Consider the following 16,082-nt stretch of genomic DNA (forward strand, 5'->3'; position numbering starts at 1 on the left):
AGAGAAAAAACATAATTGAACTATTATATAAGAATCATGAAGCAAGCATATCTAGTTTGGCAGTTTAAAACACTACCATAAATCAATGTTGCAGCCTAAAATAAGTGACTGAATAGTCCAGTGGAAAAACAAAAGATACTGAAAAGTAAAATTCTCAAATATCAGTCATCAGGCAAAATTCAAAGCATATATTTCTCATATCTACCATATGTGATTCAACATGACCGTTTTCTGCTGATAATGCTGTGTTCCAACCATTAGTTTGGCCATATGTTCACCATAGACGAGAGGAAGACTTGACAGCTAGCCAGTCCATCATTTCAGAAACATGTGTTGTGTACAGTTGATTGGTGGTCACAAGCAAGCAGCTTGTAGATAATTCAATGACAAATGCAGCATATTGTATACTTCTTACTGGTAGTTTTAAAACCAAGTCTGTTTTTAATTATATTGTAAATTTAATTAAAAGTTGATTACCAAAAGAAAACAATTTTAGCTCTTACCTTTCCAAAAAATCTTTACCTGTTAACAAAAAACATGAAACAAACTTGGAACAAATATGAAATAAGATGCATTGTTTTAGAACTTAAAAAAAAAATGGTGATCACTTGACACATGAAAATGTTCCAAAACCAAAGTTGCATGTACACTACCTGACAAAAGTCTTGTCGCCTATCCAAGTTTTGGTAACAACAAATAATAACTTGGCTTCTAGTTGATTATTTGGTATCAGAAGTGGCTTATGTGAAAGGCAAAGACCTCTAGATTATGCTTATTTTACCAAAATAAAATATGATCATGCCTTGATTTTTAATTATTTAATTAGGACAGTAAGGTCTGACTTTGCTTAGACAAAAGTTGTCACTTAACAGAAATAATGTAAAGTATAGAATAGTTCAGAGTTGATCAAGATCCTTTGGATTCATCTTCAATGCCTTCTCCTTCACCTTATCCCAGACGTGCTCAATAATCTGGTGACTGGGCTGGCCAAACCTTGAGCACCTTGACCTTCTTTGCTTTCAGGAACTTTGATGTGGAGGCTGAAGTATGAAAAGGAGCGCTATCCTGTTGAAGAGTTTGCCCTCTCCTGTGATTTGTAATGTAATGGGAAGCACAAATTTCTTGATTCCTCAGGCTGTTGATGTTGAGATCCACTCTGCAGATCTCTCGCACATGCCCAAACTGAATGTAACCCCAAACCATGATTTTTGCTTGACCAAACTTGACTGATTTCTGTGAGAATCTTAGGTTCATGAGGGTTCCAATGGGTCTTCTGCAGTATTTGTGATGATTGGGATGCAGTTCAACAGGTGATTCATCAGAAAAATCTACCTTCTACCTTCAAGAATTTTTTCAGGTAGTGTACATTTCACATGCTCCAAATGTGCTTCACGCTCATTTTTCAGGTTGTTTTTAACACATAAAGCTAATGTGACACTCATGCGATTTTTCTGTAAGGGCAGAAATATGAATCTCCAGCCACATATCTGGAGGAATCAGATACATTTATACAAATTATCCACCATAATTCTCGTTAGTTGAGCTATGGAATAGGATGTGTTTGCTAAGATCAACCTCATCAACCTCCAATCAGGCCAGTTGGCGTTTCTGTGCGGAGTTTGCATGTTCTGTCATGGTTTCCTCCCACCGTCCATTAACTTACAACATAGCCAATTGACTGAACCAAATTATCAATTAAGACAACCTTAGTTTACACTCCACACACAGCGACAAGCAGGGGAGTTCTCGAGACCTACCTGAGCTCAAACTCCCCTCTCGCCCCTCTAACGGGAGGGAGCCCTGGGCTCGAGGATATTACGAGCTTAGGGCTCTCTCCCAGGACAGCATGCCAATTACACTTTAATGATCATCAGCTAAGTGTGAACTCTTGAAATCAAAAAGTTATGAATTATTAAGAGATTGCATTCACAGTCTATTAAATCACTACCCATGTGACCAGGGGCCTCATGTACGAAGACTTGCGTGGAAATCATACTAAAACATTGCGTACGCACAAAGCTGTAAATGTGCGTACGCAGAAAAAAATTCAGATGTATGAAACACTGCGTACGCCGAGTCTCACGCATATTCTTTTGTACATCCGAATGAACGTGAAACTGAGCGCAACATGCACGAGCACAAAACCCCTCCCTGCCTCCTCCCCCGTACGAATATGCTAATGACTATGCTAATGGCAAAACCCAACGACCAGCGTCTGATGAACTCTATCTTCTTTTTTCCCCCCCGCTACATATCATATTTTGCCTACTATTTATCACGAGAAAGACTAGTAGGAATCATTAATAAGTTTGTGCATCATATTTTATTTGCACATTTATTGAATGGAAATGTTTCTGATTCACGCATGCAAATTCATCTTCAGATAGTGTCTTTATAGCAATGTGCGTGCAGTAGATCGCTCAGATTACATTGGGAAAACAGGCGACCGCTGCAAATTGTGCTTTAATGTTTAGCTGGTCAACTGTATGGTATGGAAATCTTACATACCTACTAGATGAACCCGTCTCATACAGCTGCCATTGCAAGGCTCAGACACTTTGTAGAGAAGAATTTAACACAACTGCCTCTAGGAGTCGCCAATGGAAATAAAACAGACACGCACAAAAAATGTGCGTACGCCTGCCAAAAAGCTGCCGTGAACCTGCGCACATTCCCACGTTCAGTTCATTGTTAGTAAATCCAAACGTGAGCGATTCTGAGCATGAAACCTTGCGTACGCAATGTTTTTGTGCGTACGCAGCGTTGATACATGAGGCCCCAGAAATGTGCATAACGAATTTAATTCTCAATTCATTTATCCTTTAAGAAGTAAAAACACTGACCATATTGAACAAAGCTGGGAGAATCATGTCTTGTAGGGCAGGGCAGATGGTGATCAATGCTAAAGCTCCTCAGGTTTCACTGCTCTTCCAGGAAAACAAGTCAATGCACTTACATAAGCCCAACGTCTGATATTCACCTCAATTAAGAGCGTATGTACTGGAGTTAAACGTGAGTGTGGGTGATGTCATTAAAAGTCCCACACTGCATTAGACTCACAACCAGCTGGCACTGCAGGGACCTGAATCTATACGCCATCTCTATTCAAATCAATACCCCTGACCAGCACAAATGCACTATGATGACTGATAGTAACACTTTGGAGGGAGATGAAATATTGAAATGATATATGTGAGTGTAGATCTGCAGAATTCTGGATATTTTAGAATTTTAATAGCTTCAATTAGTCTTTTTAGTAATATGTTATTCCATACATTAAATTCATTTATTTTATTTTCAGCTTAGTCCCTTTATTACTCAGCAGTCGCCACAGTGGAATGAACCGCCAACTATTCCAGCATATGTTTTACGCAGTGGATGACCTTCCAGCTGCAACCCATCACTGGGAAACACTTATACACACTCATTCACACACATACACTGCGGACAATTTAGCCTACTTAATTCACCTATACCACATGTTTTTAGACTTGTGGGGTAAACCGGAGCACTCGGAGGAAACCCACGCAAACACAGGGAGAACATGCAAACTCCACACAGAAATACCAGCTGACCCAGCCAGTGCTCAAACCAGCGACATTCTTGCTGTAAGGCGATTGTGCTACCCACTGCACCACCGTAATGCCCATATATTAAATTTATCTAATAAAAAAATCTCACTCTGAATGAAGGATTCAAGAACTCACTCAAAATTTCATCTTTCAGTCCTGCTTTAGTCAGATAAAACAGTGGTTCTCAAAGTGGGGGTCGGGACCCCCCGAGGGGTCGTGGGGCAATGAAGGGGGGTCGCCTGGTGATTTCCAAAAATCTATTTATTTTTTTTAAACCATAAGAATTAACATATTTTATCCATAACCATACTGAAAATAAAAATAGTCGTTTATAGTTAATATATACTATATAGTAGCTTATAGTTACTAGTTCTATTGGATTGCGACCCCTGGGGTAATTACATTATATTAAAGGCAGCAATAGCGTCAGATGCGTTTTGATTTTATAACATCAGGTTATACTTTCTGGCACATTTAAAGCACTGACACAAATTTAATTGGTGTGTCTGCTTCATTGCTAGCAAGGTTTCTGTGTTTATAACCACCTCAGAGGATATTGGGGGTCGCGAGTCACTGGCATTGTTATTTTGGGGGTCACAGGCTGAAAAGTTTGGGAACCCCTGAGATAAAACAAGACTAAAGGTTGCTTGTTGCCACCTATTGGTGTAACAATGCGATTGCTACAACCTTCATATATCATAATTCTTTTAAATAGTAAAAACAATATTAAAGATCAGTGTCAAAAGCAGATATAAAAACGAGCATCGTGTTCATTTTTGATTACCAAATGATTGTTTGAATAATGACTTAAATGTTTTAATGATTTTCACAAACTTTGGTCTGATGAGTCTCGATTTCTGCTGCAACATTCGGATGGTAGGGTCAGAATTTGGCGTCAACAACTTGAAAGCACGAATCCATCCTGCTTTGTATCAACGGTTCAGGCTGGTGGTGGTAGTGTAATGGTATGGGGGGTATTTTCCTGGCACACTTTTGGCCCATTAGTATCAATTGAGCATCGTGTCAATTGGCTACTTCCAGCAGAATAGCAGGCTATGTCATAAAGTGTGAATCATTTCAGACTAGTTTCTTGAGCATGACAATGAGTTCACTGTACTCAAATGGCCTCCACAGTCACCAGTCTTCAATACAATAGAGCACCTTTGGGATGTGGTGGAACAGAAGATTTGCATCATGGATGTGCAGCCGACAAATCTGCAGCAACTGGGTGATGCTATCATGTCAATATGGACCAAAATCTTAGAGAAATATTTACAGTACCTTGTTGAATCTATGCCACGATTAAGGCAGTTCTGAAGGCGGTCCTAAAGTGGCCGGTGAGTGTACATGTTATACATATAAATTTTAGGTAATTATTAAAAGATTAAAGTCAACTAAAATGAATGTAACAATGGAAGAAAAAAACACTTAAAAGAACCCAATTATTTTTTTATATATAATTATCTGAACATAAAAACTGCCATTGTAGAGACAAAAAAAATCACTGCTGTTTTTTTTTTTATGGCTGCAAATAAATTAGTACTAAAAAGGACAATGCAATTAGAATGCAATTCTGCTATATATATATATATATATATATATATATATATATATATATATATATATATATATATATATATATATATATATATATATATATATATATATTAAATATATTTTATTTTATTATATATATATAATTTTTTTATTTATTTATTTTTTTAATTTTACAATTGGAAATGTATTTTCTGGACCCTGGCATACATATTGAAAAATATTTTGGTGCCCAAAGGTTCAAATAAAACCTATTTTCGATATTAAAATATATTTTAGTAAGCCTCACAGTCGCTAAATATGAATAACTATATCTATTCAAAATATATTTTATCTTGAAATAAAGATGTACATTTTTTACCCTATGCAGCTCTAAGCTCTAGCTGGAGTTAGTGTATAAATATGCTGTTGAAACTCTATCAGTCAGATATTTCCAAGGACGAGGCCTCACCCCTGACCAGTACTGATTTTACATCCTCGCTCAGAAACAGAGTCAGCATTACACCAGCAAAAAGTGTTCTGCTGAGCCAGCCGAAAGAATACAGAAGTCATGAATGAATGCAGCGCTCTCGACGCAGGGCACAGAAGAGACGAAGAGGGAAAAAAAAGATGTAATGTTAGAAGGTGAAGGAAACACCATAAGATTGTAAAGCGAGAGGAAAAAGAAGCTAAAAGAATACATATATATACTTGCAAACACACACAGACACACACACACACACACACACAGATCAGCTTTAGACTGCAGTGGATGCAGGAGGGAGGCGATGCAGAGATAGCACTGATGTCTCAGACGAGTGTCTATACTAATGCAGAGACATTAACTACAGCACAGCGCTGCATGATCCAGAGCTGCTGAATAATTCATATAGGATGACCTATTCAACAGCTCTCAATGAGTTAGTCAGAGTTTCCTGATTTATTATGGTTGCCCAAAACAAAGCAGACAAATGTCTAAGTAATCATACTCTTGTGTACTTTTATGATAATGTGTAAAACTTATTTATATACTAATTATAATATAAATAATAATATACTTATTATTTATAGCACTCTGTTAGGAATATTCAGTAGCATAAAGACAAATTTCCATGATTTTTTTAAACACTTGTTTTTATCTAGCACAAATTCTTTACTCCAATAAATATTTCTACATTTTATTTTTAAAAATCACATACCTGAAAGGCTTAGCTAAAAGTTAAGTAAATTAAGTTAAATATTAATAATATACCCATTTTTACAATATATAAAATAAGTCTCTGGTGTCCCTAAAGCTGAGTCTCAAACTCAATTTATCTGGGGGCCGCTGGAGGCAGAGTCTGGGTGAGGCTGGGCTGCATCAGGTTTTCCTCAATAAAAACTTTGTTAAAAAAAATGTCAATCTTCTCTAACCTTTTTTTTTATTTTTTTTTTTACACAAAATATTTTTTTCACTGCTCACTGTGCGCGAAACAACCACCAACCAATGAGAGTGATTGTAAACAAAAGAAAGCTGATAGATTAAAAATATTGTTCCAGGCCAATAGTTAAACATGACTTTTGCTTTAACTTGCAGATAGTGACTAGAGTCATGCATGCGCACACACAATCCACGCAGCCTTCACTTGCACTCATTCACTCACTCTCTCTCTCCCTCTCTCTCTCTCACACACACACACACACACACACACATACACACATTCTAAATCTAAAGCTCTTTGCTCTTTCATAGGCTTATACAGTTCAATACAATGTTCTACAGTGACAGTAATCTGCTAAGGAGTAACAGGTACACTGTAAACACCAATGACATGAAGAAATAGAAAATATTTGTTAGGCCAAAAGATTATTGCTTTATATACCATACAAAAAAAAAACTAAACACATTGTTACTGTTTGTAAAAATGAAAAAATAAATAAATAAAATAAAAGAACACAATTGTGTGTGGGGGGTTCTTCAGGCAGCATCCATTGCCTGAAGAAGTGTCATGCTTTAGGCTTGGCCATCATACACTTTACAGAGCCAGGCTGAGAAGAATTTCTCTTTTCTTTTCTAAAGGAATTTAGAATTTAGGATTACGTAAAGGTGAATATGCGGTAGGTACAAAACCACAAATTGTGGATGTTTTTTTTTTGGACCAAAATAGCCTGGTGTCCCATCACCTAGCATTTTGATTGGTTGTGTTTGGAAAAAAAAAAGCAAGTAACTTCCTGTTAGTGTTTTGTGTTTTAGGTAGAGAGTTGTGTGTTGAGAAAATTGTTTTATGCAATTGAAAATTAAGTTCAAGGCTGAGAAATAGCTTCTGGTTTTGGAGATTTGCAGTGTAGCTTTGCATTTTGAGTGAGATGCTTCAGAAATCTCAGCTGAGTCAGTTGGCATGTCTGTGTGGATCTGCATGTTCTCTCTGTGTTTGCGTGGGTTTCCTCCGGGTGCTCCGGTTTCCCCCACAAGTCCAGACATGCAGTACGGGTGTATTGGGTAGCTAAAAATGTTTCCCAGTGATGGGTTTGCAGCTGGAAGAGCATCCGCTGCATTTAACCATATGCAGGATAAGTTGGCGGGTCATTCCGACTCCAGATTAATAAAGGGACTAAGCCGGAAAAAAAGAAATGACTGAATGAATTAATGTTTTAGAAAATGTGTGACATGAAAAGATTTTGTAAGCAGTTGGAAAAAACTGTATTTGTTATTCTGACTAAGTAAACTCATGAAAAAAACCTGTAAATAACAATATTTTTATTTTAATCAGGCCTTTTTGGAATAAAACTGAAACCCAAATCTAATAAATACAGTAAATTCAGAGAATTTTCAAGAGATCACATTAAATGAATGAATGAACGAAGAATGAGTGAATGAATGTGTGAATGAATACTTGTTTGATAACAAAGGGTATTAAATACATAATAATATAACAACTAAAAATAAATTAGGTGGCGACGCAGTGGCGCAGTAGGTAGCACTCTCGCCTCACAGTGAGAAGGTTGCTGGTTCGAGCACTGGCTGGGTCAGTTGGCATTTCTGTGTGGAGTTTGCATGTTCTCCCCATGTTTGCGTGGGTTTCGTCTTGGTGCTCCGTTTTCCCCCACAGTCCAAAGACATGCGCTGTAGGTGAATTGGGTAAGTTAAAATGTCTGTAGTGAATAAAAATGTGTGGGTGTTTTCCAGTGATGGGTTGCAGCTGGAAGGGCATCCGCTACGTAAAACATATGCAGGATAAGTTGGCGGTTCATTCCGCTGTGGCGACCCCGGATTAATAAAGAGGTTAAGCCAAAAAGAAAATGAATGAATGAATTAGGTTTTTTCATACATACTTTTCATATATCACACATATCCTAATCACAAATCTAATCAAATTCCATAAAGCACTTTTCATTTTATACTTTTCATAATGAAATATTTAATACTGTCATAAAAGCTCCAAAAATGTCCTTTCCTTTGTGCTGATGCAGTCAGAAATTCACGCTTCAAGTTCACATGAATATAAACTAAAATTCTGTTTTATTAAAAAGATATGTTACATTAAATATGACTAAATGTGTCATGAATGCTGTTTCATGTTGGTACTCCAAATCCGGCACGCTACTCTGCTCAGCAACCGTTCATCAACAGCGTACTGTAATATGCAAAACCCCAGAAACCCAAATCTGTTGAATGTACCCGGAGAGCCGGAGCTCAGTGTGACAGAATGAATAATCCATGAGCGAAGGCAAAAGAGTGAGAGTGTTTGGGAGGATGGAATTGGATCTTGGGGGGTTTTTTGCCACAGTGCTGGTGGCTGGAAATGATCTGTACAAGAATCAATCCTGAAGCTTTAATGCCTAAATGTTACTGTCATGCCTACACAATGAGAGAAATCGCAAATAGATTAAATGTGTGTATTTATATTTCACGATATGTGTGTTTTTGTCATGAGATGTGTGTTATGGAATGTCAAAATCTGCAAAAGAAAGATGAAATATTACATTGATTTGGATAGTACTACTATGCACCAATAGTGGAGTTTCTTAAAGCTTTAATAGACCTGAATCGAATAACAATGCGATTTTTGATATTGCCTAAAAGAGAAGACATAAAAGGACGAATGGATAAAAGAGAATAAAAGGGAAACTGATTTTCAGAGATGAGTGGTTTTCAGAAGCTCTATCTTTGTATCTGCAGGAGTTTAATCTGTTATTAGATAGACAGAAGAAAATCTCTTGAGCATATTTTTAGAAAGTGAATTTAGTCACTGAGAACCTCTGCAGTGTGGAAATGAAATTAGGCACATTTGATTTAAAATCGAAGCAAACAATTATCACCGTCGACAATTAAATGTTTTTATGAAACACGTTAGTATGAAATTGATGTCAAATACATCTATGTACACTGTAAAAAATGATATAATCAAAAAGTCATCACAACAACGGTTTTTATGTAACTTAAACTTATTTGAATAAGTTAATCAGGTTTCAACTTTATTTACTAATTTTTACTTAATATTTTAAGAAATTTTAATTGATGTGAATTGAAATCAAATTTAAAGTTAATTTGGTTCAACTTGAAAATGTACTGCAACCACAATGTTTTATAGTTAGTGAATTTGCAATTAGAATATACAGTTGAAGTCAGAATTATTTGATATTTTTGTTCTTTTTTAAATATTTCCCAAATGATCTTTAACAGAGCAAGGAAATTTTCACAGTATGTCTTATAATAATTTTTTTTTCTTCTGGAGAAAGTCTTATTTGTTTTATTTCAGCTAGAATAAAAGCAGTTCTTAATTTTTTAAACACCATTTTAAGGTCAAAATTATTAGCCCCTTTAAGCTATATATTTTTTCCAACAGTCTACAGAACAAAGTACTGTTATTCAGTTACTTGCCGACCTACCGTAACCTGCATAGTTAACCCAATTAACCTAGCAACGCCTTTAAATGTCACTTTAAGCTGTATAGAAGTGTCTTGAAAAATATCTAGTAAAATATAATTTACTGTCATCATGGCAAGGATAAAATAAATCAGTTATTAGAAATGAGTTATTAAAACTATTATGTTTAGAAATGTCTTGAAATAATCTTCTCTCCATTAAACAGAAATTGGGGAAAAAATAAACAGAGGGGCTGATAATTCAGGGGGGCTAATAATTCTGACTTCAACTGTATATGAATATGAAAATATTTGATTGGCAACTATCTGAAACTAAATAAGTTTATGCTTTTGCAAATACAAAAAGAAAATGTTTCAATTAACTATATTAACCCTGATTAGTAATTGTTTATTTTTTAGCATGTCTTTTACTGGTTTAATACAAATTAAAAGTCCACTGGAACTACCAGAAGTCTAAAACAGCTAGAATGGGCATTTAAGTCATTCTAACCACTCACAAAAGACTGTCCCGAACAGAATTTCTGTCATGTCATATTTATATTCAAAGCTTTTCATGTGATTTTAGAAGTAGGCTTTGAATGTCTGTCATAATATTTTATGAAGTCATTACCCTAAAAATGTTATCAGTGAATCAGTGAAATACAAATAACCATTAAACCTTTATCAAATGAGGAACCACGTATTGTAACTTCGTTGACATTGATTACAATATAATAAATATATTAAGCCTGTACAATATATTGCAAAACTCATGACAATATGTAATACACATCACAGACATTTTGTGCATTGGTTGTTCGTTTAAATTTGACCAATCAGTTAGGGCCTTACTATCTTTATCCCCCCTGCCCAGTAGTTGCTGCTTTGCTATTGACTGGAGCAGCCCAAAGGTGAAACCAGAGCTGTAAATAAATACTTATGGGGGAGTCAAGGCAAGAAGGGAAAATGACAACTGCCAATCAGAGTCAGATTATCTGCTGAGGTTTTCACTCATTTATAGTTTTAGGACTAAATGTTTGCACCTTGACTGTTTTTTAGACTGAATTAGATCTGGAAAAAAAAAAAATTCTCGTTTGTTTTAATATCATTACATAAATAAATCATTTAAAATTAAACTTTAATAAAATAGCATATTTATGTAAATGTTATATAATAAGAAATTCCATTGTAATACTCAACAGCAATTTTGCATATCACGTTTTTCAGTATTGTTTTTTTTCTTTCTGAGAAAAAAAAATTAAAAAAATCAATTATTTCCAAAATTATTTTTAACAGGGCAGGAATTTTTCACAGTATTTCCTTTAATATTTTTTTCTTTTGGAGAAAGACTTTTATTGTTTATTGTGGATACAATAAAAGTAGTTTTCATTTTTAAAAGAAATAATAATAAAAGAAAAGAAAATAATAAAACATTTTAAGGTTAAAACTATTAGCCAATTCATTATACAATGACTTGACCTAACTTGCCCAGTTTACCTAATTAACTTAGTTAAGCCTTTAAATGTCACTTAAAGCTAAAAACTAATATCTTGAAAAATATCTAGTAAAATATTATTACTGTCATCATGGCAAAGATAAAAGAATTCAGTTATTAGAAATGAGTTATTATGTTTAGAAATGTTGAGAAAATCTTCTTTCTGTTCAACAAAAATTGGGGGAAAATATACAGGAGGGCTAATAATTCAGGAGGGCTAATAATTTTGACTTCAACTGTATATACATTTTTGTATAACCTCCGGTAACAAAGGTACAGGTTTTTTTTCCAATGAGTATTTTAATTGGCTCGAAAAGGTTAATCCATTTTCCAAACCATTATAGCTCATATGAGCCAAGATGAGCTACTAAAAATGATATAATTGCTCTTAGTAGCATGCCATAGACATATACACTAGATATCGCATACGGACCCTGACCATGCGTCAATAGCGCCGCCACATTTGTACAGTGCTCCCAGCACAAATGTCATTCAACCGCACTGGTCAAGACAGTGTGCCAATGTGAAGGTGCTGGACTTAAGTGCTGTGTAAACAAAGAAAACAGCACAAAGGCAGAACATTTCATAGGTAAGATTGCACTTTTTATGTTTTTGTATGTTATGAACTTTTGTGCTCAACAGCTAACTTTATTGATGATAATAAAGTCACTTACTGCATTCACCATAAGGCAAAGGAGCACCAACTTGCACTAAACACTAGGCTTATGCTAGTCGTGTTGAATAAAATAAGCAAAAAATGCAAAAGAAATATGACATCAAGATGCTGCGGTGCCAGGAACTTGTATTATTGTCGGCCCAGTGAACGAGACGTTCATAACGGAGATTCATTCACAAATGAATTGCTCTCTCCATCAGTATGAGAAGTGAAAGCAGGAGAGGGGGGGGGTGTTTCAGGACACGGATTAGGTCTATCCAGATCAAATCTAACAGGAGGGAGGATAATACATTTCCATGCACACAAACACACACTGTTTGTCAGGAATGCCCGTGCGGTCACTTATCCATCAATGTAGAAAAGTGATGTAAAATTATCATTTTTGTAACTAAAAATATATATATTTGAATACTGAGCATCGGAAAAACTCCCGATCATAGATATATGTGTATAAAGCTCTGGCTCTGGATGGCCTCCACTACACCTGGGTCCTGCATTCATTTCAAAGGAGGGCTACCCTGTACTAAAATGGCAGCTTTATTGCTTTTTTTATTCCTTCCAATAGACAACAACAGGGCAGGCGACATCTAATATAAACATCTATGGTAGCACACTGGAAGCACAGAGGACGCCTATTGTGATTTTGAAGTCTCTATAGTATTGACAAGGCCCTTAAAACACAATGCAGTGCTGCTTCCACGTGACATAATCCCACAGGACAGTCATCTGTGTGTGTGGCAAAAAAAGAAACACTGCATGAGCTCTGCCACCCACTTTCTAGATCAACAGCCCAATCAATAAAAGACCAGTCTACGCTCCATCCAATCACCAGTCAGAACTAAATAATCAATCCGCCTACACACTAAACAATCTGAGGTCATTGCATGCTAGGATGCCCACAAAGTACAAGTGTGGATTGGATCTCTGCATTTAAATCAATCCGATACTCTAAAAGCCACGTGGGGAGGTATAATCAACACGTTTGAACATTACTGCAGAGGTAAACTTGGAGCAGGATGAGAAAGTGATTTCCGAGATGCAGAAAGCTGAGAAGAGAGGTCTGCATAGCAGTAAACTTCACTGGGTCACCAGCCCTTCTACTGCAGCCGTGGCACACCGCCACCGCCATAAAACATTTACAATCCCTCAATGCAGCCAGTACACACACACACACACACACACACACACACACATACATTATATACAAATATTTCCACAGTAACACTTCTGAAGCGAGCTCTGTGCGTTTGATCATTTTATAGTAGTCCAGTGATCAGTTTCATTGGATGTTAACATGCAAAATTGATTTTATTTTAGAAAAATTCCAGAATTTGAAATTACTAAACAGAATTCAGAATTACATTGTAAAGCTGAATGTGATGAAGAAAAAAAAAAAATTTATTAAAATAAGAAAGTATTTGTTTAATCATAAAGTTTGTAAAAGTAAACTTCAACACTTGTTGATTGGTTTTCAAAAAGTGGAAAATTTTGAAGGTTTGTAAGCCGTACAGAGGACAACAGACAGTAAACAGACAGTTATACTGACAGATAGAATGACAGATAAAATAACAGAAAGAATGATACAGATGGATGGATGGATGGATGGATTGACAAAGAGAGCAATGGATAGAACAAATGACAGATAAAACAAAAATGGATGGATGGATGGATGGATGGATGGACGGACGGACGGACGGACGGACGGACGGACGGACGGACGGACGGACGGACGGACGGACAGACAGACAGACAGACAGACAGACAGACAGACAGACAGACAGACAGACAGACAGACAGACAGACAGACAGACAGACAGACAGACAGATAGATAGATAGATAGATAGATAGATAGATAGATAGATAGATAGATAGATAGATAGATAGATAGATAGATAGATAGATAGATAGATAGATAGATAGATAGATAGATAGATAGATAGATAGATAGATTGGAAGAAAGATACGATACATACAATACAAGAACGATAAATAGACAGACAGAGAGACAGACAGACAGACAGAGACAGACTGACAGACTGACAGACTGACTGGTTGGTAAATGGGTGGGTGAGTGGGTGGATGGATGGATGGATGGATGGATGGATGGATGGATGGATGGATGGATGGATGGATGAATGGATGTATGGATAAATGGATGGATGGATGGATGGATGGATGGATTGATTGATTTTCCCAAAAATAATTTCTTTGAGAAGCAGCCATTCCATTCTGCCAAAAAATCTAAATCAACACTGACTTACTGTCATGAGCATACGTGAATATTAAATCTTTCAAACCAAAAGCCTTTTAAAATGCAAATGAGCTCTTCCACATGCACCGTTGGTGAATGAAGTGTCAACAGTATTTCCACTAGTGTAATTCTTCATATCCATATACATCCATATGTGAACGTGTACACTAGCTCTTCCCAAGGGTAATGACAGAGCTACAATTTAAAGTTTCTTCTTCTTACATGCCAGAAAGACCATAAATGCATCTGCACAGTGGACTCATCCCAGATAACACAAACTATGATGCAAAACTGGGAAAGTGCAATTGTGGTATACTGTGCAAACGAGTTACTCACTTTCCTTATTTTGCTTTTTCCTTCTTTGTCAGGGGTAAACACAGCCAGTCATTGCTAATGAACTGTGATAATTTAATGCATTGCTATGTTGTTGTTGTTTTTTTTTTTTTCCATTTTTCATCATTCTGACATGGGCGTCAAGATGGTGCAGTGGGTAGCACGATTGCCTCACAGCAAGAAGGTTGCCCGTTCGAGCCTCAGCTGATTCAGTTGGCATTTCTGTGTGGAGTTTGCATGTAGTGCATGAGTGTGAATGAATGTGTATGGATGTTTTCCAATGATGGGATGCAGCTGGAAGGGCATCCGCTGCGTAAAACACATGCCAGATAAGTTGGCAGTTCATTCTGCTGTGGCAACCCCAGATTAATAAAGGGACCAAGCCAAAAAGAAAATGAATGAATGAATGATTGTTACATGTCAGAATAGAATAGAATAGAATAGAATAGAATAGAATAGAATAGAATAGAATATTTGCATTGTAAAAGTGTCATACCTTCTCATAGGGGTCAGAGTCATAGTTGAGGCCTATACCACAGTCATCTGTGATTTCAGACAGATCTTCATCATCAAACTCCTCCAGACTGATGTCATGAGCCGGCCTGCAGACAACACAGAAAATAATCATGAACACACCAGTTCTCTCTTTAGTGGAAAGGCTCATAAATAAATCATAATTTCCTCAAATGTACTGAATTCAGCAGCTTTAAATGAGGCATAAGTTTAGAAAATATTGTCAGCTCATTGCATCCGTGATGCACTTGCTAATATAGAGAAAGCTGTGTGTGTTTGTGTGTGCGTGTGTGCGTGTGTGTGTGTGTCCCTGTGGATGTCTGATTTGAAATATGAGCTGCCAAGACATATTAGCTGATTCCACACACACAGGTCACGGCCCTAAGAAATCCACAAGGTCACTCATACTAGCACATCATATATATGCACACACACATACGCACACCTGACATGCACACACTCTCAGAAATAAATCACACAAGAGGTGGTGCCCTTTCACAAGGTATACATTTAAATTTCAAGGGCTCAAATCTGGAATTTTCAGGTTCCAATTTGAATTGTTTTTCAAAATATATACTATTGTACTGTTTTTGTGTAACTTTTTTCCTGCACCACACCTTTAAACAACATCATTTGTGACCCCTGTGACACAAAACCAGTCATAAGTGTCAATTTATTGAAATTGAGTTTCATCCATCATCTGAAATCTGATAAATAATCTGCACACTGATGTATGGTTTGTTGGGATAAGGGAATATTTGTCCAGTATACAGCTATTTGAAAATCTAAAATGAAGATAAGAAGGATATATATATATATATATATATATATATATATATATATATATATATATATATATATAT

The 16,082-nt window shown here is 36.2% G+C and overlaps 1 protein-coding gene and 1 long non-coding RNA gene across 2 annotated transcripts in view; one reads left to right on the forward strand and one right to left on the reverse strand.

Annotated features, from left to right (window-relative positions):
- Positions 1-16,082, reverse strand: part of mapk8ip2 (mitogen-activated protein kinase 8 interacting protein 2) — a 60,746-nt gene that overhangs the window by 17,573 nt on the left and 27,091 nt on the right. Inside the window, exon 2 of the mRNA XM_087292966.1 lies at positions 15,203-15,308. Within this exon, the coding sequence (XP_087149092.1) occupies positions 15,203-15,308 (106 nt within the window). The remainder of the gene's footprint in view (positions 1-15,202; positions 15,309-16,082) is intronic.
- On the forward strand, positions 1,928-5,100 carry LOC147832734 (uncharacterized). Its single transcript, XR_015514722.1, has 3 exons — positions 1,928-1,962; positions 2,783-3,749; positions 4,208-5,100. It is a non-coding gene; the product is annotated as an uncharacterized LOC147832734 (long non-coding RNA).

Source organism: Danio rerio, chromosome 18 (assembly GCF_052040795.2).
Source record: "Danio rerio strain M-AB ecotype USA chromosome 18, GRCz13ab, whole genome shotgun sequence".
Classification (NCBI taxonomy): Eukaryota; Metazoa; Chordata; class Actinopteri; order Cypriniformes; family Danionidae; genus Danio; species Danio rerio.